At 47.8% G+C, this 24,204-nt stretch overlaps 1 protein-coding gene across 6 annotated transcripts in view; it reads right to left on the bottom strand.

Annotated features, from left to right (window-relative positions):
• Nucleotides 1–24,204, bottom strand: part of LOC135914901 (kazrin-like) — a 217,267-nt gene that overhangs the window by 36,587 nt on the left and 156,476 nt on the right. For 5 of the 6 annotated variants that reach the window (XR_010568456.2, XR_010568457.1, XM_065447831.2 and 2 more), the window contains exons 3-8: nucleotides 15,580–15,844; nucleotides 10,926–11,267; nucleotides 8,527–8,687; nucleotides 6,207–6,353; nucleotides 4,469–4,640; nucleotides 2,663–2,929 (exon numbers count right to left, since the gene is read on the bottom strand). Coding sequence is in view for 4 of the 6 variants with exons in the window: in XM_065447831.2 (XP_065303903.1) it covers nucleotides 2,663–2,929; nucleotides 4,469–4,640; nucleotides 6,207–6,353; nucleotides 8,527–8,687; nucleotides 10,926–11,267; nucleotides 15,580–15,844 (1,354 nt within the window). In the remaining 2 variants the exon portion in view is untranslated. The remainder of the gene's footprint in view (nucleotides 1–2,662; nucleotides 2,930–4,468; nucleotides 4,641–6,206; nucleotides 6,354–8,526; nucleotides 8,688–10,925; nucleotides 11,268–15,579; nucleotides 15,845–24,204) is intronic. The other variant, XM_065447830.1, reaches the window with a different exon arrangement.

Here is a 24,204-nt window from a genome sequence, read left to right as displayed (position 1 = left end):
ATCGCCATTTCTTGTACGAAGCTGAATGCTCAGCTGGTCCACGGGGATCCATCCCCTTGGCTTGGTTTGCCTTCTAGTGGGACTGTACAGCAACAGCTCTGACTTGGAGGGGGAGCACCTTAACTCCGTCGGGTCCAAATAATTCTCAATTAAATCTACTGCCTCCTGCAGAACACTTTCGATATAGCCCTCACTACCACCGGGACACCATATGGTAACGTCATCTGCATACATGGTGTGCTTAATCCCCTCAATCTCCAAGACAGGACCACCAGTGGTTATTTAAGGCCGTGCTGGCCCACGTGTTGAAGAAGACCGCTCGAGACTCAGATTAGGGTCACATCCATGTACCAATGAAGTGAATACAATCTTTTCTACTTTTTTTTTTCATTCTCACTATGCCCGGCTTCGTCGTCGTTTCCTGATTCCCGCGGTGAAGGCCCACCTCACCCGGTCGAGATTACATCAGGGCCAATAGTATCGTGGTAGAACGCCACGTGACTTTCCCAATGACTTTCCCACGGACTTCGGCCCGCAGCAGAACTTGTGTCGCGATGACTGTCGGCGGTTATACGGTTAGCATTCGAGCAGAGTAGCAACACACCCGGATTTCTGAAGTCACGCTTACTTAACACGTATAACGGCCATCGTGAGACTTCCGTTGCTTCGGTTATATGCGACATACTCCGGTATAGTCCCACTTTGCTTTGGCACTCGCTTGCCAAGATCGCCTATGGCAACGGCGGCACATTTTCGGCCCGTGGCATAGCGCCACCTGTGCGTTGCGTGTCACAAAAGCGCTGTTGATGTTCTTGCGGGCGACAAGCCCAAACCAAAGTCTGTAAATATTTATATAGTGCATGTGGTGTGTTTGTAACTACACATGTGCTGTTTATGTATTCATGTAATCACTGTGTACATCGCAATTTTCATCCAGCACTTGCACTAGTATGCCAGATGTCTTCATTTATTTTATTTCGTGCCTTTTCTTTATACCTCCGTTTTTCATTCCATTTTTAGGTTCCCCTTACATTTCCTCCAGTATACAGCATAACCTCCTTGGCTTTCCCACCATGCTTGCTCAGGTGATCAGCCAGGATAGCTTTTACAGCATATTATTAATGTTTATATATATATATATATATATATATATATATATATATATATATATATATATATATATATATATATCCTCCTGCTCACGAAGGCATGACTGCATGACGCCGACGCACTGACGACGGTGGAATGACGAAAAGAAAATGACGTCAGTGGAACAACAAACGCGTTATAACCATGACAGCGTGAGAACGACAACTTAAGAATAATGTGATGACGACGATGGTATGAAGAAAACAGTAAGACGAAGCTAGAATGACGGTGATTGCAATACCGCAACGGTATATATGACAATGGATATATGATAGCGACTGTCTGAAGACGTATGACGAAGTAAGCTTCAAATGACGAAGCTCGCTTTGCCATTCCAAGATCGATCTATCTATCTATCTATCTATCTATCTATCTATCTATCTATCTATCTATCTATCTATCTATCTATCTATCTATCTATCTATCTATCTATCTATCTATCTATCTATCTATCTATCTATCTATCTATCTATCTATCTATCTATCTATCTATCTATCTATCTATCTATCTATCTATCTATCTATCTATCTATCTATCTATCTATCTATCTATCTATCTATCTATCTATCTATCTATCTATCTATCTATCTATCTATCTATCTATCTATCTATCTATCTATCTATCTATCTATCTATCTATCTATCTATCTATCTATCTATCTATCTATCTATCTATCTATCTATCTATCTATCTATCTATCTATCTATCTATCTATCTATCTATCTATCTATCTATCTATCTATCTATCTATCTATCTATCTATCTATCTATCTATCGGTCGGTCGGTCGGTCTGTCTGTCTGTCTGTCTGTCTGTCTGTCTGTCTGTCTGTCTGTCTGTCTGTCTGTCTAACTAACTAACTAACTAACTAACTAACTAACTAACTAACTAACTAACTAACTAACTAACTAACTAACTAACTAACTAACTAACTAACTAACTAACTAACTAACTAACTAACTAACCAACTAACTAACTAACTAACTAGCTAGCTAGCTAACTAACTAACTAACTAACTAACTAACTAACTAATTAACACGCGAACTATGTTCCACGAGCTATGTTAAGAATCGGATGGCACTCTTCGGCGTTGAGTGCAGAGGTCTCACACAGCCTTCGCCGTTTGCCAAGTTACGGCAAAACGGTGTGCAGCCGGCAAAGTCAGAAACTCATCTTTACCTATAGCGCACCATTCTCTTCGAGGAAACGCCCAGCGTTGTAAACTATAGCTAGCTGGCTTGCTCGAAGTGTCAGTTGCAAGTGTAATAAATCCTTTCCGAGTGCACACGTGGTTGTCGTCAATTGCTTTCTCGAGCTCGAATCGTGTACCAAGGTTCTCGAACAGGCGTGCGCCGACCGCGGCGTGCGGTGTGCCGAGGCGTATAGCGCCTTTGTCACCCCCCCCCCCTCTCCTCCCCCCATTATCCCTACATAGATTATATTCAAAATATTCGGCTGGAAAGGCCCCTTAAGCAACAGCCTCCAAAAGAGACGTGCACACGTCACACCCACCCGTCGTGGTGCCGTACAGCGCCGGCTCGAGCGCTTTCCTCTGGCGCGCCCTGAGGAACACCCGGGAGATGGAGCCCCAGGGCGAGCGGCCGTCCCGGCGCTTCTTGGGCTTCCCGGGGGCGCCCCGGGGCGTGCTCGCGTCCGACGAGCCGCTGCTCTGGTAGATCTCCTCGGCGGATCGCGAGAGGCCCGGCAGCGCGGAGGTCGAGGCCGCCGACACCGGCGACTTCTTGGGGCTGTCCATGGCGCCGCTGCCGCTGCTCGCCGCTGACACACAGAAGGGCGCAGCAAGAAAGAGGAGGAGAGGAGGAGGAAGGAAACGCACATTAGACGGACACTGAAGAGAAAAAAAATCACTTGCGCTGCATCAGCGAAATACCCTTCCGCGATTCAGAGAAAGCCACTGTTATATATAACCCGTTAGTGTCCGCTCGGTGAACCAGAAAACGCACAAGACGGGCGGTGACGCCACCTCGAAGTACTTCTACTATACCTTCACGAGCACGTCGTGACGCAATGGATATTGACGGCACTTGCTCGGCCCTAGCCATTTTTTTTTTGTACCGGTGAAGGGGAAACCTATAATGTATTCTATAAAGGAACGAAAGAATGAACTATTGCTGTTGTTTAGAGATGTCAATTATACCGTTTGCTGCCAGTATAGAGAAGTGTGAGTGATCTATTTGGATGAAAGCAGAATGAACGCTCTGTGTCTCCGGATCCTCCGAAAAGAATCGGTTGTTCAATTATCGAAGGACGATAACATGAGGTCGTATTAAAATATTTCGGCAGCATAAAGCGCATTTTGTCAATGCATGCTTACAGACAGCCAATATAGAACAAATACAAAAAGAAAACAGTAACAAAATGGCGTATTCTGCACTTCCTGCAATTAAACACAATTATTTAAGTCAACTGAATAGATAGATAGATAGATAGATAGATAGATAGATAGATAGATAGATAGATAGATAGATAGATAGATAGATAGATAGATAGATAGATAGATAGATAGATAGATAGATAGATAGATAGATAGATAGATAGATAGATAGATAGATAGATAGATAGATAGATAGATAGATAGATAGATAGATAGATAGATAGATAGATAGATTAATGACATGCAAACTGTTAATACATGAACACAGTATCGCTTTCGGGAAAGAAGGTTATTAAGGCTTTTAGGGCACATCGTTGTAACGACTTTTCTGTCCGGAAGGACAGAGTGACAGCACCGCCAATGCTCTTTCACTCCATTGGGTGCTCTATATAGTCAGGTCGTGTACAGAGGCACCGAAATGTTCGTGATGTCTGGCTACCTTCAGTGTTTCTCCGTCTTTCTTCGCGTGCTTTCAGTTTTACTTGCCCTGCGAAAACAATAGCCGGCGCCAATATAGGCGCCAACTGATGCTTTAATTACCAATCAATAAAATAAAATGCGCGGTTTTCAACGTGGCTTGCCAGGTGGCAGGTGATGCTGGCAATACGCTAGCGAGCGTTCGGAACTGGCAGCCGTCAAATAAGTATCTGGTGATGGGATACATATATAACTAATCACTGAAATGAAGAATCACATAGCTCTAGTAGGCGGTCTCTTTCGACCACACTGGTATGTACACTGAAGGAGGAGCAAGAGAAATAAAGTGTTGCTTTAGTGGAACCAGACGAAACGAAGTGGGGTGGGGATTTCAATAGTTCACTTGTTGTTGACGAAGCAGCAGAGCACGTGTCAATGACTGCTAGTTTATGCCTGTGCAACATTCCACACCTGTGCTTGGAGACACGAAACTGACTCGTCCGTACCGTGGTGGCTGGGGCTGGAGTCGTATCCCAAGGTGACCACGGGCGGCTCGCTTCCAACAGCAGGACTGCGGCAGCTTCGTCGAGACAGCGCGCCTTGCTGGAAGCCATTGCTGCTTCCAGCGACGCCCTGCAGGCTCTCCACGTCTGACAGGTAAGTCAGCTTTTCCTGAACCTGCGTACAAGTGGTTTTCTTTTTTCTTCGTTCAAGTTTCTGTTTCTCGAAATCAAAAGATCGAACAAAAAAAAAGGAATTAGTTGTGTTAGTCGTCAACATTTGTTGCATAGTGGCCTCTTTTTTTTTTCCTCCCCGCTTGCGTTGCCACGCGGAATGACGTCAGTACGAAGCTAAATATAAGCATGCGGGACCGTTTCATAGAGATACTGTCAATAGTGGTTTTTTAACGCTCCTTCACACAAGTGCTTGATGACCGATATTGTCCTGGTTCAGCGTGAATGAACAAGGCAGGAAGTCTGCATGCGCGAGCGTGTGGATCAGGCATAAAGAATGTAGTATAGCACTAGGTATACGCACCAGTTTTCATGATAATGTTCTAACATCGTTGAAGAGTGAGCGCTGAGCTGCTTTGAGCTCTGCTCGAATACAGAAAAGTAAGAAGTTTGAAAAGCGAACCAAGTGGTCAAAAGGGAAGGCGCGAGCGCGCTCGCAGAGAGAGAGAAGGAGAGAGAGAATGAAACAGAGCTGTAGGTGAAGGGTGGCCATAAGATGAATAGGGAGACAAGGAGTACAGTATAACTATCTGCCCGTCATTATTTCACACACCTCTATAAAGAAAACAAGAGATTCGTCCGTATAATGATAGAGTATAATAAATAAAGAAAATTATTTCGTTTAATGGATCGAGGATATAACAAATAATGATGACACCATGACTACTTGTGTTCTAACGTGATCTCAAAGTGATCGCGCAGCGATACGCTTTTATGTACAAATATTGCGACCTCTCAAAAACTAGTAAACCACTTAGACGCTGTTCTTTCTTTCGGTTCAGAGAAGAAACCTAAAAAAACCGGCGACATTTTAGACGCTATTACACGTGTATAGACGACGCGTTGTTGGGCGCTGATATGTGTCGGGCGCAAAGGCAGCCTATAAACATGCCTGCATGTCTAGATCATGATGATGATGATGATGATGATCATCATCATCATCATTTTTTTGGTCCACTGCAGGACGAAGGCCTCTCCCTGCGATATCCAATATACACCTGTCCTGCGCCAACCCATTTCAGCTAGCGTCTGCGAATTTCTTAATTTAATCACCCCATCTATAAGTCCCACGTTAGAGTCACCCCACCTTATAGTCTTGGGCCGCAATCGACTGCGCTTCCCTTCTCTTGGCACCCGTTCTGTAACCCTAACGGTCCACCGGTCATCCAACCTACGCATTACACGACCTCCCCAGCTCCATTTCTTTCCCTGAATGTCAATTAGATTATCGGCTATCCCTGTTTGCTCTCTGATCCACACCGCTCTCCCTTCCTGTCTCTTAACGCGCAAGTAAATACCTTAAGTTCGTATGCTGATGATAACCGAGATAGCGAGACAGATACCCTCCCCAACGTGTTCCCCGGGTATATGCGGTAAAAGGAGCAAACAACACGGCACGTTTGTCCTGTCCTCATCGTTTCCGTCCACCCTCATTCAGCTCGACGACACAAAACGCACCACTCCTTCGCCCTGCTGGTGGTGGTATACGCGCAGCAACACACACACACACCTGCTGCAGTTGTTCCTGGAGCTGCTTGACCTGCGCCTCCTTGATGCCCAGCTGTGCTCGCAGGGCCACGCTGCGCTCGGCCTCGTCGCGGGCGTGCTTCAGCAGGTTCCAGCGCTCGCGGTCGCACTCCTCCCGCTCCTGCGCCAGCTGGGACGTACGTCGCAGCCGTGCATCAAGCGACGCTCTCGCGTTGCAGCAAGGGCGCTCAGCGCAGCGAAACGAGACGCAGTCGCGTGGAGTATACGAGCTGCGCAACACGGTTCCCGAGGTTGAAGTGCGCCCCAATACCATATACGAGGTAGCACCGACATGCGAAGAGTTGGTTTCGTAAGTACCAGTAATCGGAATGCCATTCAATTTTTTCCAAATTTTCGTACGTCGGTGTCGGCTTGCAGTGTTGGGGGGTGGGGGGTGGGGTGTGGGGGGTCCCTTCAACCGCGGGCACCGTGTTGCAGCTCATATACTGCATGCGTGCGACTGTACATAGACGCACATGAAGAACGAGACAGCGCTGGCTGACTGTTGCGCTATACCGGGCTGGCTATTCTGTAAGTGCCCACCTAGTGGACACGTCCATTCCCTCTGCTGCTGACATTCTGATTGGCTTGGCCGGGGTACGCTTCAGAAGGAGGCAAGGCGCCCACAGCCAATCAGCATTTGAGCAACGGATGATATGGACATGTCCACGAGGTGGATACTTACAGAATGTCCCCTCTCAACGGAATTCGTGATGACATATATATATATATATATATATATATATATATATATATATATATATATATATATATATATATATATATATATATATATATATATATATATATATATATATATACCAACAAGTCCAAATCATAACCCTCGTGTTGGGGCTCGCCGTAACCGGGTACACACCACGTGCGACAGCCGGTGTTCAGCACGGTCGAAAACAGAGCGGGCGACAACGGACACAAGCAGAGAATAAAGGAAACGCGCACGACCCTGTGTGCGGGTTTTCTTTAAGGAGACTACGCATAGAACAAGGCGCATGCGGGTCTGTGCTCCCTATAGTTTTATTCGTTACGTCTCTTTGACTTGAGTCTGTTTAACATGAGCGAGCGAGCTAGCAGAAGCTCTTCTACCTTGCGTCCCAGCTAAAGTTGTTCAAGCTGTCAGAAGAAACAAAAATGTTGAGGAAACACGTTGCAGGATACGATTATAAGACCTACGGTGTCCGGTCGTAAGACCTCTGACGTATGATTGTATGTTCCACTTTGTTCTCTAAAAAATCTTGTTTTCTTTGAAATTTTGGTTAACGTTAGCTGGGACACCCCATATGATAAGGCGACTACATGCCTGCAGCGTATTGTGGGCCTTGCAGTGACGATGTATATCGCTGTTGTTGCAAGCCTATGCTCTGCGATCTTCACTTACTACTCCTATTAACCTTCTTCTATATAGCATCCGTACAGGGTCAGCGCGAAACTACGACTTGACGGGACAAGACAAGCCTTAGCCCATCATCGTCGTGTGTCCATTGTCAAGCTCTTGGCGACATGGAGAATTACGTGCTGAAGTGTCCGGAATGTGAAGCAGAATGTGATATATTAGTAGATGAGCTGAAGCGCAAGACGGCACCACGTGCGCTCAAATGCAAGCGATATTTTGTTCCCGTGAGGACATTGGATATTGAGAAGGGAGGTGCTTCGGCCCCTCCTAAAATTCCTCAATTATACAGGGTTGGGGAGTGAGTGACGAGCCGTGTGGGTCGTCGTGGTTTGGATGACGCGCATCGTATTGGGCTCCCTGTCAACTTGTTTTCGATAATGGGTGTTGTAAGCTGGACTGCGAAGTGTTTCAGACCGTATCGCGCGTTCAATAGGTGGCGTTTGGGCGGAGGAATTGCCGGCAACTTTTGTAAGGCTAGGCCCGCCTGCAGCAAACAACACTCCTACTCTCTTTTCTCCTCAGCTGTCTCCACCCTGTGCCCGAATATGTCCAAATTTCATTACACCGCCTAATACCCTGCTGATGTACATGAGTGATTTTTTTCTTCCCACGGCACTCATTTTGCATGAATGTAGAAGGGTTGAAATCTGAACCAGTTGGTACATACTTGAAGGAAAAAACCACCCAAAAACACAAAGCACAAGAGTAGAGGCACTCATTTTGCAATTCTAGTTCCCCATTCTTTCCCCATTTCTTCCGATCGCCAATATGTCTCCATGGATTGCACTTCACGATTTGCCTCCTGGCGAGGTATTCAGAAGTAAAACGTGGTTCGAACAACTCACGCGCGTGCCACGACAGCGCACGAACGAGGGAGGCGTAGTTCGCGCACCTGCTTGAGGCTGTGGTCGCTGTCGTGCATTCGCTGTTCGTAGTTGCGTATGAAGTCCCGCAGTTCCTTCTCCTTGTCCTCCAGCGTGCCGTAGAGCTGCTTCATCTGGTTGAGCAGGTCGAACTTCTCCGCCTTCAGCCGCTTGCGGTCCTGCTTCAGAGCTGCATGCGCGCGAGAGTGTGTGTGTGTGTGAGAGAGAGAGAGCGAGAGAGGTTATTCGTCAAAATGACCACGCAGCTGACCGTGGCTTCCGTTACGAGCAATTAAGGCTTTTGTAGATCATACTGCTCGCAGCGAGCCTATCCATTCCAAGACAGCCTACATATTGCTTTTGAGCAAGGACCAAACGACCATCACTTACCCAATCAATCAATCAATCAATCAATCAATCAATCAATCAATCAATCAATCAATCAATCAATCAATCAATCAATCAATCAATCAATCAATCAAACTCATTACTTATTAGTTATGTTATTAAATCGTCTTGATCAACGTATTGCAACCTTGGAGGAGGCCCAGAAGTGGGCAGCGCAGAGTACATTTTGTAAGGATAAGCTAGATCACAATCTAACAAAATTTATTGGCTTTCACTTGACGCTTGATCTTGAGCTGTGTCTCTCACTTGGACTATCACGGGGTGATGAAACACAGCTGTAATGTCTGCGATTTGGCGTCGCGCTTTGCTGGGTCGTATGCTTTGTTCTTGTAGTAGCCGACAGCCGTATCCCCGTGACGCTTGCAGCTTTGACGAGACTGTCGCGCGCCCACTTCGCCGAAGCTATATAGCGTATAGCGTATAGCGAATATAGCGTCGGCGTCGCCGACGCCGACGCTATATTCGTTGACGTTATAGATATACAGTACGGACAGGCAAGTGATGCGTACCCTACTAGACGTACTAGACCGACGCGGTAACTGCCAAACAAAAGGTACTGGGACAATGACCGCAACGTATATCTGCGCTAAAGCCAGCTAGAGCAGTCGTTCGCTTTCCGTGGTCTACGGGCCTGCCAGATAAGCTGTGAGCACGATGCATAAGAGATCAGTTATTTACGCACCGACTTACGCTCATTTGCTCATTTATAGTTACTGTACCCTTCTTTCACTTTTGATTCCATTTCCTCCTTTCCCGTCACCGGGCAGCAAATAGGGAGCATTTTTTATGCTTAACATTCCGGCTTTCTCGCAGTATAATAGTGCATTTTTTTCTTATTTTTTTCATTTCGGCCTCGTATGATTGGTGGCGCCATGACCTTCTGGTCGGTAGCGGAGCGTCGCAACAGCTTAATCCCCGAGGCGGGTCAGGTACTGCGAGGGTTAATGCGAAGCTTTAAGTTAGAGTTACAAAACGCTGCCGGATTAGTAGTTCATGGTACACCCACTAAGAGCCATACAAGACCGACAGTTACTTTCCACCGTGGGTCCGCAAGGAAAGCTCTCCGTCTTTCCCCGTCGTTCAAAGTGATATTTGGTGTCTCAAAAGACGATGCTTTTCGTGCCGCTAACTACAACGGTGGGAAGATAATTAACAAACCAGAATGAGACTTTCTAAAGTGCGCTCTCTTAGAAACGACGAGCGGCGTAATGGCTTTGAGAAAAAGCACGCGCATTAAAAAAAAAAGAAAAATCCCCAACGCTCAATAAGAGAAAACCTTTGCTCCTTCCAAGAAGTACCCAACGTGCTCTCGAAAGCAAACCGAAATCAAATCTTGTTGAAGAAAACATGGAAAGAGAGAGAAAGACGGGGCTCCCTATAGAGACCCTAAACTTAACTTGCTCGGAGTCTAACAGGAGTTTAAATGGGCAATAAAAAACAGCAGTAGCCGCGGACATCACAGTTCGTAAAAGCGGTTCTTCCAAGTGTTCCGGAAAGCTTAAGAGTCCAGCAGCGGCGTAAGAGGACAGGGAATGAAAGTGACAAAAGAAAAAAAAAGAAAGACGCTTGGAAAGGTTCCGAAACACGCTTTTCAGAGCCTAACAAGAGCTTAAACGGGACAGGAAGTTGGAAATCGCCACTTTGTACGCGCCGACTGCGCCGAGAAGGACTGTAGTCAGAGACCAAAAAAGTCTGCCGAGCTGCGACATCGTTTACCTCTGCTTACATTAGAATTTAGAGCGCGCATGTTCTTTGCCTTTTTCGCGAACTAACGCGCGCACGTGGTATAAAGCTCGGGCTTTGAGAGCTCGCGTAGCCGAGTGGGGAGGGCACTTATCGTGGCTACGGCTCTGGCTACCACAGTGGCTATGCCTCTACAACAACGATGGTAGTGATGCAGCCTACAGTGTGGTACTCCCCCGCTCTTGTCAAGCCTTAAAATAGAGCTAAAAAAGAAACAATGACAACAGGGAACAAATAACGACGGTCGCAGATACAGAGTCTAAGAGAAGACGCATACCTGACAGGGCGTCTCTGGCACTGCTGAGTTCCGCTTGCATCCGGTCGTGCTCTTCCAGGGCGCAGAGCTTCTGCTTCGCCTGGGCTGCCCTGAGCTCGTCCAGCTCCTTCTGCAGGTTCAGGTTGTGCTGCGCGAGCTGCCGCTTGTCCTCCTGCAGCCGCTGGAGGCGCTCCTCGAGCGGAAGACAGTCGGCCGCCCCGTCGTCCTCCTCGACCGAGTCGCGGACGCCTCCGTTCACGTTCGCCGCGGAAGCGGTGGTCGTGGTCACCTCGTCCGTCTGCACGCTGACGGCGGCCTTGGGCTCCGAGTCCGCCGTTCGGTAGCCGTCTTCAAGCAGGCCCTCTGCAACATTGGTGATTGGTACGGTTAATGTTATGGCTTCCGTTGGGGGTTTATTAAGGCGAGGCTTTCTATGTCTCACTGATTCGTCCGAGAGCGCCGAAAACACACTGCAGGAAAGTCAACTTACACATCTGCGTAGAGCACTATACAGTTTACATTCGCAGTACCGCGCCATCGTCGACTGGCCGGCCGGTTTGCCTGATAACGGCGCGAAGCGACGAGCATAGCAAGAGTAGCGCATGCACCGCACAAAGTTCACTGGAAGCGCAAGCTGCATCTTGCTAGTCATGACACCACCCCTGTCGCGATTAACTGAGCTTTCCTGCTCATCGGAGACAGCAAGTGCGCGTCAACACAGGCTCGTCTTAGGATCTGAAAAACAAGAATCAAAGCCCCTTTCTTAAGGAAAGATGATTGAACGCCACGCTACCCAGACGAACTGTATATACCTGCATTGCATAACGCGCGTCACGCAACGCCTTCCCGGCCGTCACCATGGGTATGCCGCGGGCGCAGCGCACGGCAGGAGAAGAGGCTGCCGTAGGCGAATGTATACGAGCGAGCGCGATCGTGCCCGTAAGGCCGAGCTCGTGTATCGGCAACGGCATGTGGAATCCATACGTATCCGTCGACAATCCGAAACGAGCGTGCGCACCCACGAGACGGAAGCCATGGATACTGATCCCGAGGTTCGCAACCGGGAGAACGCGGCCAAGCGCCAGCGACTCGATGGGGAACCACCTGAAGAGACGCAGCTCCTTCAGGCAGTTACACGTCGAGTCGATTTCGGACGCTGCGAATCAGCGTTCGGAATCCGCCGCCGTTTTGAGAGGAAGACTGTTACTTGAAGGAATAAAACGCTCACATGGGCCAGTAGGCTCAGTCGCGCTTGCCGAGAGGAATGCGATTATTCGTTTTCCTATTTCATTCTTAGGAGGTTTTCAGTTCACCTGCATGTTCTATACTCGTCTAAGTAATGAGTGACACTTAAACGACGACTGTGTGCATTCGCGGTCGTTCGCACTAATGCCAAAATGCTCGTGACATTACAGGAGTGGGAGCATACGGACACGGCGAGATGATCCGCATTTTGGATTGGTTGATTGATTTATGCATTGTGGATTAGAAATAGTGGCCGCTAGATATATACATATATATATATATATATATATATATATATATATATATTATACACGTCGTTGTATGAATGAGGATGATAGGTGAAGTGGTGAAACCGTCCGGCTATCTAGTAGTTCGTTCTAGAGCACTGATCAGTCATTTATAATTCAAGAAAGAAGGATAGCACAAAGATGAAATATACCCTTTTCCACACGGTTTGTGATATGGAACGTAAAGAACAGTCTTCTAGCGTTCCCAGATAACTTCGCAGACACTTCACAGACATTCAACTTCACACAAGAAAATAATGATAAATTGACTGTGAATCCACTGCTGACGATTGATTGATGCAGTTTAGCATCTAAAAGGAAAAAAAAAACGGGGGATTGGCGAAACGCAGCAGTAGAGTGCTATTGTTTAATTTTGACAACATGGGGTTATTGACCCTGCACCCATTTACGGGTGTTTTATTTTAAGCGAAACTAGTATTAGCTCACAAGTGTCGTTGTCGTGATCACGCAAGAAAAAAAAAACAGTTGCTCCCAGAACACAGCAGCTGCGATAAAGGGCGGTTTGATGAGTTCACAGCAGCGCTGGAGCGCGAGTCATTGGCAAGGATTCCAGCTGCATAGGCGCGCGCTCATGCCACGCACGCAACCAATCAGAGCGGTTCCACTTCCGCCGGGAAGGGAAAGGGCAGGAAAGGATTTCGCGCGTGCTGCGCCGGCTTCGTTTCCTTTGAGTGCAGTTTAGGAAAACAGATGGGACGCCCCCGCGTTGTGCGTCCTCCAACGAACAGGCAGCGTTCGACGAGTGGCGGCGAGAACTGGCCCCGTGAAAGGGCTCACAGTCGGCGCACCGATCCAGCCGTTAGAGCCGCCCGAGCCCAGGCAATCTGACAGCAACGAGCAGGTACCGAGCTGAGGGAGCGTGAGGCCGAAACCATCCGGCCCCGTTACCTATGGTTTACTTAACCGTGACGAAGGTCAGGGGCTCGCAGGTCAGGCTTCGCTTACCCACATTTTTCTGTAGGGTGTTACGAACTTGCACCGCTGCACCACTATTACGACTTTGTGGTCCCGTAGCGCTCGTCACCCGTTTCGTGACAGAGCGTTGGTAGCGAAGACTCCGAGCCAGGCGTCGATGAGAATAACGAAAGGGATTTTATACATTATATACAGGTCATTGTACAGGACAAGATCGGATCGGCACTGGGGCCGAGAGCTCACACAAACGCGACTGTTCCCGCACGACGGCGTCCGGCGAAAACGCGTGACACATCTCACCCCAGTCGGGAGCGACACTGTCTCCCGGTGGGTCGGCGGATCCTGTTTTTCAGGCAGCGCGTCGCTGCTTTTATAATCCCCGAGGAACCATTGTCACTCAAACGGCCCAATACAAAGTCAGCACACGACGGTCGTCCGAGGGGTCCAACCAGCGACCGCGCTGGCCACCCGGTTCAAAGTTCGCGCGCGCGGAGACCTCCATGCAAAAAGGAGGTGCGGCGCCGGGCTGTCTGGCACACGCTGACACGTCTAAACACGTCGCCTGCCGATGCTTCTCCCGCAGGACACCGCTGCCTGACGGCTCAGCACCTTGACTTGTGAAGGGAGAATTAGGGCGCTCGCAGGATAGATTCTGCATCTTGCAGATTCGGAATCCGGGCTTGTGGTAATGGCACAACAAGGGGAAGGGTTGAATGTTTTTTTTAAATTGCACCAAATTAAAATGATATAGTTTGTAACGCCAAATTAAAGAAAATATAACCCTTGAACTAAAGTACTCGTTTAGGCAGGCATTATACTCACACATTAAATCAGATGCGTAATTGAGGAATCAACAATATTTCATTATTTAAATATTTTTTTCTAATTGATTTAGAGTACACATTACAATCTGCAAATTGTAACTGGTGAGTTTGCAAGGCACATCGACTTGAAATTCTGAGGATACGTTTCTAGATATGCGCCGTCAATCTTGCGGTATGAATGCACTGTTGTCGCAATTACACTTTTTATAAAAATTCTCATTTCTGTATTGAAACACAAAAGTAGCTGGAACGCCACTGCATTTTGTGGTACTCTTGGAAAATTAAAATTTCGGAACTAGCGCCATCCTGAGAGTTCGTTCCAAGTGGATATGACTTGCGAACACATCGGCTACAAATCGCAAATTACAACATTTGTAGTAAAGTAATTATTAAAAAAGTCAAAAACGCAATTATGTTAATTATTCAATTAAGCATCTTGCGTTCCCGAAAAAGTAATGTCAGCCTCACCGTGTAATTCAGTTAATTGATTAGAATGGTGCTACCCGCTACACGGAATTGTCAGAAAACTTGTGCAGCTAAAGAAAGAAAGACAGAGCTCCTGGTATACAAAAGCACATGAGCGTTTGTGTAAGACGTAAGAAACAAGTACTGTAATTTTTTGTGGTGCTCTGATACCTCTGATACTTTCCAGTACTTATTTTCCAGTATTTAGAAGGTTGGGACGTCGACTTAAAGGAAAGAAAGAATAAAAGAGACAAATGCCGCGCCAATATTCCATTAAAGGAAAACGGCAACGAAATTTCTTTGGCTGAACTAGCTATGAGTTGTATATACTACTGAAGCAACCTTGATAAAGCTGCAGGGATGGTAATTGCCTAGAATTTTCGTCATTGCAGCCGGTATTAGCACCTAAGCAGACGACGCTTGCTATTGGGGATTAAAGCATTTAAGACGAAGCACGTTGCATTTGAGATTTTTCACCCCGCAACTTGCAGCCGCGGGGAGCCACAAATCTCTGAGGTCATGTCGAGGAGCCGTTCGTTTTGGGTCATGCGTCACTTCTGGCAAGTGTTAACAGCGGCATTTTTTCTTTAGTTTCGATATCACACAAACACACGCACAACACACACACACACAAACACACGCACACACACACACACACACACACACACACACACACACACACACACACACACACAAAAGTGCGGATCTCACGCACTGTGGGTTTTGCGAGCCTTTCGTGACGCATTCATCGTATTTCTAACGTAAATTTCTTCACGGAGGCTGCTCCAACGTTTGGCTGCTCGGTATGCTCACTATCTGAAAGTAAGCTTCTTACTCAGCCCATAGCTTCGTCGCACTTAGCCTTGTAGAAGACATATAGCGCGATAAGTGAGTAGTGAAGCCACACTGCGCACGAACCTTGACATCGAGGGCAGGACTTCAGCAGACTGGGTATGATCTGCTGAGGAATGTTGGGCGGACACGACGACGACATCGGCGCCGGGGGCGGCGGGGGTTCACCAGAAGAGGACAGAGGAGACGGCGACGCGTAGCCGGCGTTGGAACACAGGAAGGCCGGGCTTCCCGCCGTCGCCGACGGTATCTGCACGGCGGCGGCCATGCTGGAGATGCGGCTGTTGGTGTCCTGCAGCTCGGCACGCAGCTGCGACACTTCTTGATGAGCCTGCAGAGAGCGCCGCGGTGTTGGTGACATTAGGCGAACACAAACGACGAAGGCCCTCTCGAACTGCGTTAGAGAAACACGCTTCTGGAAATGGCGAACCTGCCACTCTTAGCGGCTGAGGTGGCTTGGTAAGGGCCGACTTCCGCTCGAGCAGCATGCCGCACCACACGCATGCCGCACACATGCGGTCGGGTGAAAAACATGCACGTGTCGCACACCGGTGCACACATTTAGGTTTACACACTGTGCCCGCACATGCAGTGTAAACCGAAATATGTGCACCGGTGTGACGGTGCGGCGTGCTGGTGTGGCGTAAGTCGGCCCTAAGCCAGAAAAGACGTAAAACATGAAAGAGGAGTGGCGACACCCACTGGAGACGCATTCTGGGACTTTCACTTTGGGAGATCGGCACTGGTCGCGTGCGCACAAGGGTCGGGCAAACACTAGAAGGAAGCTCACTGGCTCTCGTCGGCTGATCTCCTTATTCTAGAACGTCCCTCCACTCAACACTCCACCTCGACTCAAGAAAGCGGATGACCGCACCGCCCTTGAGGGAAGCACATGGCCACTGCTCTTCATTGACACACCACGGCAATTCTCGACAATCGTAGCGTCTTCAGCCGAGAGGCGCCGCTTTAACTGTTCGATTCCGTGGAGTGCAGGAAGAACTTCGAATTGGAGATGGTTTGAGAAGATGGGGGTGAGTCTGGCAAAATGTCACGAAAGTGAAACTACCGCCGAAGGCGAGCGATCACACAAGAATACCGCCCCAGGAGCTCAGAACAGCAGCTCGCTAGCTGTGACTTCATGCAATGTAACAACTTCTACTCTTGTCCAGTTAATTCATCATCATCATCGTCATCATCATCATCATAATAATCTTCATCATCATCATCTTTTACGTCTACATCTGGACGAAGGCCGCTCCAAGGGATCTCCAATTACCCCTGTCTTGCTGATTCCAACTTGCACCGGCAAATTTCCAAATTTCATCACACCACCTAATTTTCTGCCATCCTCGACTGCGCTTCACTTCCGTTGGCACCTAAACTGTAACCCTACCTGCCGTGGTTGCTCAGTGGCTATGGTGTGGGGCTGCTGAGCACAAGGTCGCGAGATCGAATCCCGGCCACGGCGGCCGCATTCTGATGGGTGCGAAATGCGAAAACACACGTGTGCTTAGATTTAGGTGCACGTTAAAGAACCCCAGGTGGTCGCAATTTCCGGACTCTTCCACTACGGCGTGCCTCATAATCACAAAGTGGTTTTGGCATGTAAAACCCCATAATTTTAATTTGATGCTGTAACCCTAATGGCCCACCGGGTATTCACGCTACGCATTGAATGGCCTGCCCAGCTCCATTTTTTTTTTCATCGACGTCAACTACAATATCGGCTATTCCCGTCTGCTCACTGATCCACACCACTCTCTTCCTGCCTTTAACATTACGCCTAACGTCTTTCGTTCCACAGGCCTTTGCGCGCTCCTATAAACTTGTTATCGATCTTTGTCAGTCTCCATGTTTCTGCCTCATATGTTAACACCGGTAGAATGCATTGATTGTGCACCTTTCTTTTCAATGTTAATTGTAAGCTTCCAGTCAGGATCTGGTAATGCCTGCCGTATGCATTCCAACCCATTCTTATTCTGTAAATTTCGTTCTCATGGTCAGGGTCCCCTGTGAGTTACTGACCTAGAAAAAAGTACTCTTGCACAGACTCTAGAGACTGATTGGCGATCATGAATTCTTGTTCCCTTGCCCAGCTATTGAACATTGCCTTTTTCTTCTTAATTTTAAGCTTCAGCCTCACTGTTACACTTACTCGGTTAAGGCCCTATAGGTCATTTGTTACAATTTAGCCCCGGTATTGCTGAACAAGATAATATCATTTGTAAATCGAAGGTTGTTGAGATATTCGGCACTGACCCTCACTCCTAAGTCTTCCCCGTCTAATAGCTTGAATGCTCTTTCTAAGCAATGCAGCAATAGCATGGGAGAAGCCCTGTCTCCATGCCTGACATCTTTCTTGATAGGTAATTTTCTACTTTTCTTGAGGAGAAACAAAAGAGCTGTGGAATCCTTGTAGATATTTCTCAAGATATACACGTATGCCTCCTGTACTCCTTGATTACGCATAGCTTATCCAATTAGTTGTTCATCGGTAAAGGCAGCCTGCAATACTAAAAGCGCCAACCTTTCCGCAAAGGGTGTCGAGAAAAACGGACAAGGACGACATGGGATTCTAAGGGGTCGAAAGACCTCTGCCTGCATGTTTCGAGGACTTTGCTGTCCCAAAATGACCTAAACACGAGAAGATACAGTGTAATCCGTGGTGTCACGTTGACGTAACGGCGCTGGGTTCTTGTCGCCGAAATTCGAGAAAGCGAAGTTACTTCTCGAGTTTTTCGGTAATAATCGGTCCCTTTTCCACCCAAGGAACGAGAACCGAGTTTTAAAAGCGTACTTTAGTAGCCTGCACTGGTTTTGTGCTGCTCTTTAGTGTCCATTTTAAAGGGTCCTTGAATATATAGTTCCACGCGAGATAGAAACATGCAACCGCAATCCACTCGGATTATTTGAATTTATGTGCGATTGTTGCGCATTATATGTGTCCTGCGAGCATACACAGTCATGCACGTAGTCTTGTGTGGTGAAGCCCGCTTTTGAGTGTCCTATCTCTGTGTCCTATTCTCGTGCGCGTGAAAAGCTTAAAAGGGCGGAACATTGCCGTTTATTTTTTTTTACGCAAATATAAACAACGGTCTCCGCCGTTGTTTTTTGTACACAAAAGTAGCAGTTATCAGAGGGTGGTCTAGGGGTAAATGCGAGAAAAATATTTAAACATTACGTCGCATCCCTTTGCGGTCCCGGATCCATGATTTAAACTTCGTTCGCCACAATATCGCAAAGTACATATATATATATATATATATATATATATATATATATATATATATATATATATATATATATATATATATATATATATGGAGAGAGAGAGAGAGAGAAATTCTTCTTTCTCGATTACCTGAGTGTCTTCGTTTGCCGGCCGCGTATCCTGCACAAGTTGTTGCGGTTACGAGTGCCAACTAGCCCATAGCATAAAATGGCGTAAGTGGACGGTTTTTTTTTTCTTTCCTTATTGGAATGGCCGACAGTGCGACATGCGATTCTTGTCGAATCGAAGTGAGGAAAACATGTAGTCCCTTTTTTGCACCTAATGACCTCTAACGTCTCTTTCTAAAAACCGCCGTTAAAGCGGCTGGACTCCGGAAGGTTTTCCGAGTATAACATATTAGGACCGTTACCACATTCGTCTCAGACGCCAAAAGCTATTCGCGGACTAGCGTAGCTTTTTTTTTTTCAAGTTCACCGGGAACTGAGTGACGGTTTATGGTCCTCCTGTGCATCCCTCCGTGTGCACGTAATGTTCACTCTCTCCCTCATTTCCTCCTTCTGTTGACCTTTTATTTAAACCCTGTGTAGGAGTATCAAATCGGACGCTCACGAGCTTGTTGACCTCCCTGCATTTCCTCTCCGAGCTTCCCCTCTCTTACCAATGCGTTATTTTTTTTTATTTTTTTTTACTGCAGCGCAATCCCATCCCGCTGCAGCCCTCGTTCAACGTTCGCCGAACTTGCGATTTTTCTAAAATTGTTTCCAGCACTAGAGCCAGCGTTCAAGCCCCTCCCCATGGTGGCGCGTATCGTTAAGCGTGCAACGTGAACTCTCGTAATCCGAAACAAAGCCGTGGCACGCATGTTTGCGCTTCATAGCGGCCGCGTCCGGTGCAGCTTGTTATCGTCGTTCGAACGAATATCCGGCGGCAGTCGCTAAGCTTCGCGAGAAGCGAGCCTCCATTTCAGCGGCATTAGATGCGCCTAGACAACGTTCACCTGTGCGCGCTATACGCGTCGCGTCAGCCCCTGGGAAGCGGTTCCCCGTCAGACGCTGACGAGTTAGTCTTGCGACAGAGGCTCGCTGTTTCTTTCGTGTTGCCGAGCGCTCTGTCATGGGGCATCACCTATACAGTCGCTGCAGCACATCAGCCTTCGTCAAGTGCAGCAACAAATAAAAAATAACATATAGGAACGAGTACGCGAAAGGGGCTGTTTCTGTGTGACGTGTACACCAACGGAGGCTTCAGAATCGCGATATGCGCGCTATACTTCCGGCGTAAGGAAAGTAAGTGAATCCACGAGACGTATACGCAGGAAAAAAGAAGAGAGAGAGAGAGAGCAAAGGTCGAACAAAGAGCGAAAGGTGAAACCATCTCGGCGCTGGTACACCTGCTGCAAGCAACAATCCGAGCCGGATAATACCCGCGCGCCCAGCGCGAGTCCGGGAAAGTAAGGATTCCCCAGGAGCTTATGGGGTCGCAGGAACGGGTTGTTCGGACTCCGTGGACGGCGTACTCCCGCACAAGCGAGCCCTAACGGGATCAGCTGGAAGCGTGTCTCGTGTGTTGCCATCGCCTCTGCAGTGAAGGGAGATCGCTTCGATCGCTAACGAAAATGCAACAACGAGAAGCAGAGCCGCCGCGGAAGAGTCACGCCGACGACCGTGCCCGAGCAAGCGTGTCAAAAAAAAAAAAAGGGGGGGGGGGGGGGGTGAGGGGTGCTTGCCAGCCACGCACCGGAAAATTTAATACGCGTTGACGGTCGGGTCGGCTGTGAAAACTTCTAGCGAGGAAGAGAAGGAGGAGGAAGGGGTTGTGCGTTAGGAAATGCCGATCTCCAAGGACGGATTGTCCGAGGGCGCCCTAGTGAGGCCGTGTCGAGACCAGCTGTCGGTGAAAGGAGCGCGCATATATATATATATATATATATATATATATATATATATATATATATATATATATATATATATATATATATATATATATATATATATATAAGCCAACAACAACAACACAGGGGAAATTACTTGTACCTATTAATTGAAATAAAGCAATTATACATTAATGGAGCTGAAAGTGGATGAGAAAGCTTGCCGCAGCAGCGGAATGATCCCACGTCGTCGCAATGCGCGTGCAATGCTCTACAAAGTGAGCTAGAGCGGCGCCGTCTTCTCATCCACTTTCTGGGGTACTTATGTGTTACTACTAGAACTAACTCTGATAGTGTTAGCCAGCGCTACGGATATATATATATATAGAAGAAAGGACTTGCTGGCGGAGAAGGAAACCAGTGTTTCTCATGCATTTTCATAACTCGCCTCGCCGACGCCATAAAAAAATAATAATAAAATAAAGAAGCGCGCAAAAGCATAACGGCCAAAATGCGGCTCAGCCAGCCGCCGCCGCGAAAACTTTCGTGGCTCCCCGCGGAATTTGCGGCGCGCTACTCACTTCATGCGGTTAATTCGCGAACGCGCGGTGTCTGTACGTGTGTGCGTGCGCGCGCGCGTGAGGCGCGCCCTAATTTATCCGCCAGACGGCGCGTTAATGATAGCGGTTGCGCGGCGCGTTACTGTATACGCACGCGGGGAGCGGGAAGCAGACCGAGAAGGAAGCGTAATACGCGTGCAAAAAAGGAAGAAAGCGAAAAAAAAAAAACTCTCGTAGGCTAAATAGGCTGCACGAGCTGCGACTTCGAGAGACACCGTTCTTCGTGTGTGCTGCTGCGCGCAGAGAGCGGCTGCGACGAGTTCCGATTATGCAGAATTAATAAACAAATAATTGGCACTTTCCGGACACGAAACTGGAAACTTTTCTCTGGCAGCAAGGGGGCAGGGAGGGGGTGGACCGTTCGGTCTTACGTGGCCTCGTCCGTCTACGTGATGTACAAAGCCACGGAACCGCAGCTGCGTTCCTGGAGATCCACGGCCTGTTATATGACCGCTTGTGATGAACTGAACGACGAACGCTTCAGCGTGTACGTGCGTACGTGCTTGTGAACTTTCCGCCTCTCTGTCTACGCATATATTAGTCCCATTTGTCCAATGCTAGACACCCAAGCAGCCTCAGCCTAAGTTGCCTTTCCCATATGACTTCTCTCACTCTCTTTCCTTCTCTCTGTCTCTGTAGCCTAATACGCGCACATGAATTTGCTCGTTCATATTTTTTTTTACCCTGATCCTCGCCGCATTCCGGTGCCTCACTCTAAAGCCCGTATTCGCTAAAGTCGTCGTAGGTGCGAGTACTTTTTCATTGGCCCGCCGCTGGTGACAGGGCTCAAATTTTGATAGCAGGACAGTATCCCTTGTAATGACCAATCACTTATGTCATGAAATTACGCAATGATGAAATTACGCAATATTTTTTTTCTTTTGTACAACCCCCCCACTGTAATGCCACTGTGGCGCTGTGGGTAAATAAATAAAAAACAGTGTTAGCGCTCACGTAAGCGAACGTTGATGCGGGCGCCGTTGCTTCGAGGGAGCTTGCAGAGCAAATGGGAAATATAGACGATACTCTTGTCCTAATTCCTTCCTTTCATTTCGAAGATTTTTTTTATAAACACATCTACCATCACTGCGTTGTCTTCCCTTGTGCTTCGGTACGTACGTACGTACGTACGTATGTATGTATGTATGTATGTATGTATGTATGTATGTATGTATGTATGTATGTATGTATGTATGTATGTATGTATGTATGTATGTATGTATGTATGTATGTATGTATGTATGTATGTATGTATGTATGTATGTATGTATGTATGTATGTATGTATTTATGTATGTATGTATGTATGTATGTATGTATGTATGTATGTATGTATGTATGTATGTATGTATGTATGTATGTATGAGCCTCGGTAAATTGTTAAATTGTGAAGCGCGTCATTCTGGCGACATTCTCGGTAGAGCGCGGGGAACTCCTTCCACGATATAAACTATCGCTTACTTACGACGAAAAGTGGGCTTCTCCCCCGAAACATTCTTAATGTTGAGAAGCCAACTTCGTCAAACACTAAAGCGAAAGCCGTCTCCCTCTTCTGTCCGCTTTCCACCGTGCGCCGGTGCTTTGTCTTGCACGACCCCCTATGTACAAAGCCTTGCTTGAGCACGTGGTCCCTGCTAGATGGTGAAGCGTGCCCAGGGGACGCTTTCGATTATCGCGAGACTAGAGTCGGTGGGAAAAGTTCAGAGTACCGCAAAGGTACGCGGCAATAGGCAACATGGGTGGCGGCGGCCATATCCCTTCCAGACCGCCGATATACTGCTGGAGTGCGTTGGGTAACAGGCAGCTTTTCGCGTCACCTCGCGTTCCGTTCGCTGCAAGTGAACAGAACGCGAGATGACGCTGTTTCTTCAAATGGATATAACTCGTGATTCCGAGATATCGATGCTTATGAACGTACTGCTCGGTATACGCTTCAGAATTGTGTATGAAATGTGCGGCGATTCTTGCTATGCTCGCGAACCTTCATCGTCGCTTAATGGGTCTCGTCTTGCGTCAAGTGCTATGTGCGCTAGTTCCGGACCTCTAAGCCTACTTCCACATGTTCAGGGAATTCGTATAAAACGTCGTTTACTACTACACGGTGCCTTGAGGTTGTGTTAAGGCTGAAAACGCAGCTTTACAGCCGACTGATGTGTAGTCGGCATTCAGGTTGCCTTCATAGTGCTTGTTTGCGTCCTTCGTCTCGTCGTCCAAAGGCATGGGGGGGGGGGGGGTTCTCGTCGGCGTTACCTCGTGCGCGTGCGCGCGTGCGAGTGCTTCACTTAGCATCGATTCCCACAGGTGCGTGGGATCCGCTATACATTTTTTTCTCTCTGTGTTTATGGGAGCTGCATGCAATCATGCACGGATAGCTATTGAAGAGCTTGCAGGTTATCACGCACGAAACCGATTTGTGGTATTTCTTGCCCCTTCACACTTCCTGCACGTACCGCCATAACTCCCACGGTTCATATAATGGTGTAACGCTACCAACGTGCCTGCCGTCATGGTACCTAGAGTTTTGTGCCGGTGTTGTAGTTAACAACGCCTCCCCCCCCGGCCCCTCCGCCCATTAGATTTCTTTGAGAAACAAATTTCTACTCATTCACTTTTATTTACACATTTTACGTTACTACACCCGTCGCACCCATAACAGGCAAACACGCAGGCCAACATCTGCCCTTCTCGACATCGCCTGCCAGCTTTACCAACTCTGTCACCAGGTTTCAATTGCGGAGCCTTAATACGCTCCCTGTTGACACAGCCGGTGACGCTCGTCGCTGTTAACTTATGGTGTTTTACATGCCAAAACCATTTCTGATTATAAGGCACGCCGTAGTGGGGGGCTCCGCAAATTCGGACCATCTGAGGTTCTTTAACACCTAAATCTAAGCACACGGGTGTTTTCGCATTTCGCACCCACCAAAATGCGGCCGTCGTGGCCGGGATTCGATCCCGCCACCTGATGCT

Source organism: Dermacentor albipictus, chromosome 2, assembly GCF_038994185.2.
Source record: "Dermacentor albipictus isolate Rhodes 1998 colony chromosome 2, USDA_Dalb.pri_finalv2, whole genome shotgun sequence".
Taxonomy (NCBI): domain Eukaryota; kingdom Metazoa; phylum Arthropoda; class Arachnida; order Ixodida; family Ixodidae; genus Dermacentor; species Dermacentor albipictus.
The sequence above is the reverse complement of the archived record's forward strand: the minus strand, read 5'-3'. Positions and strand labels throughout refer to the sequence as shown.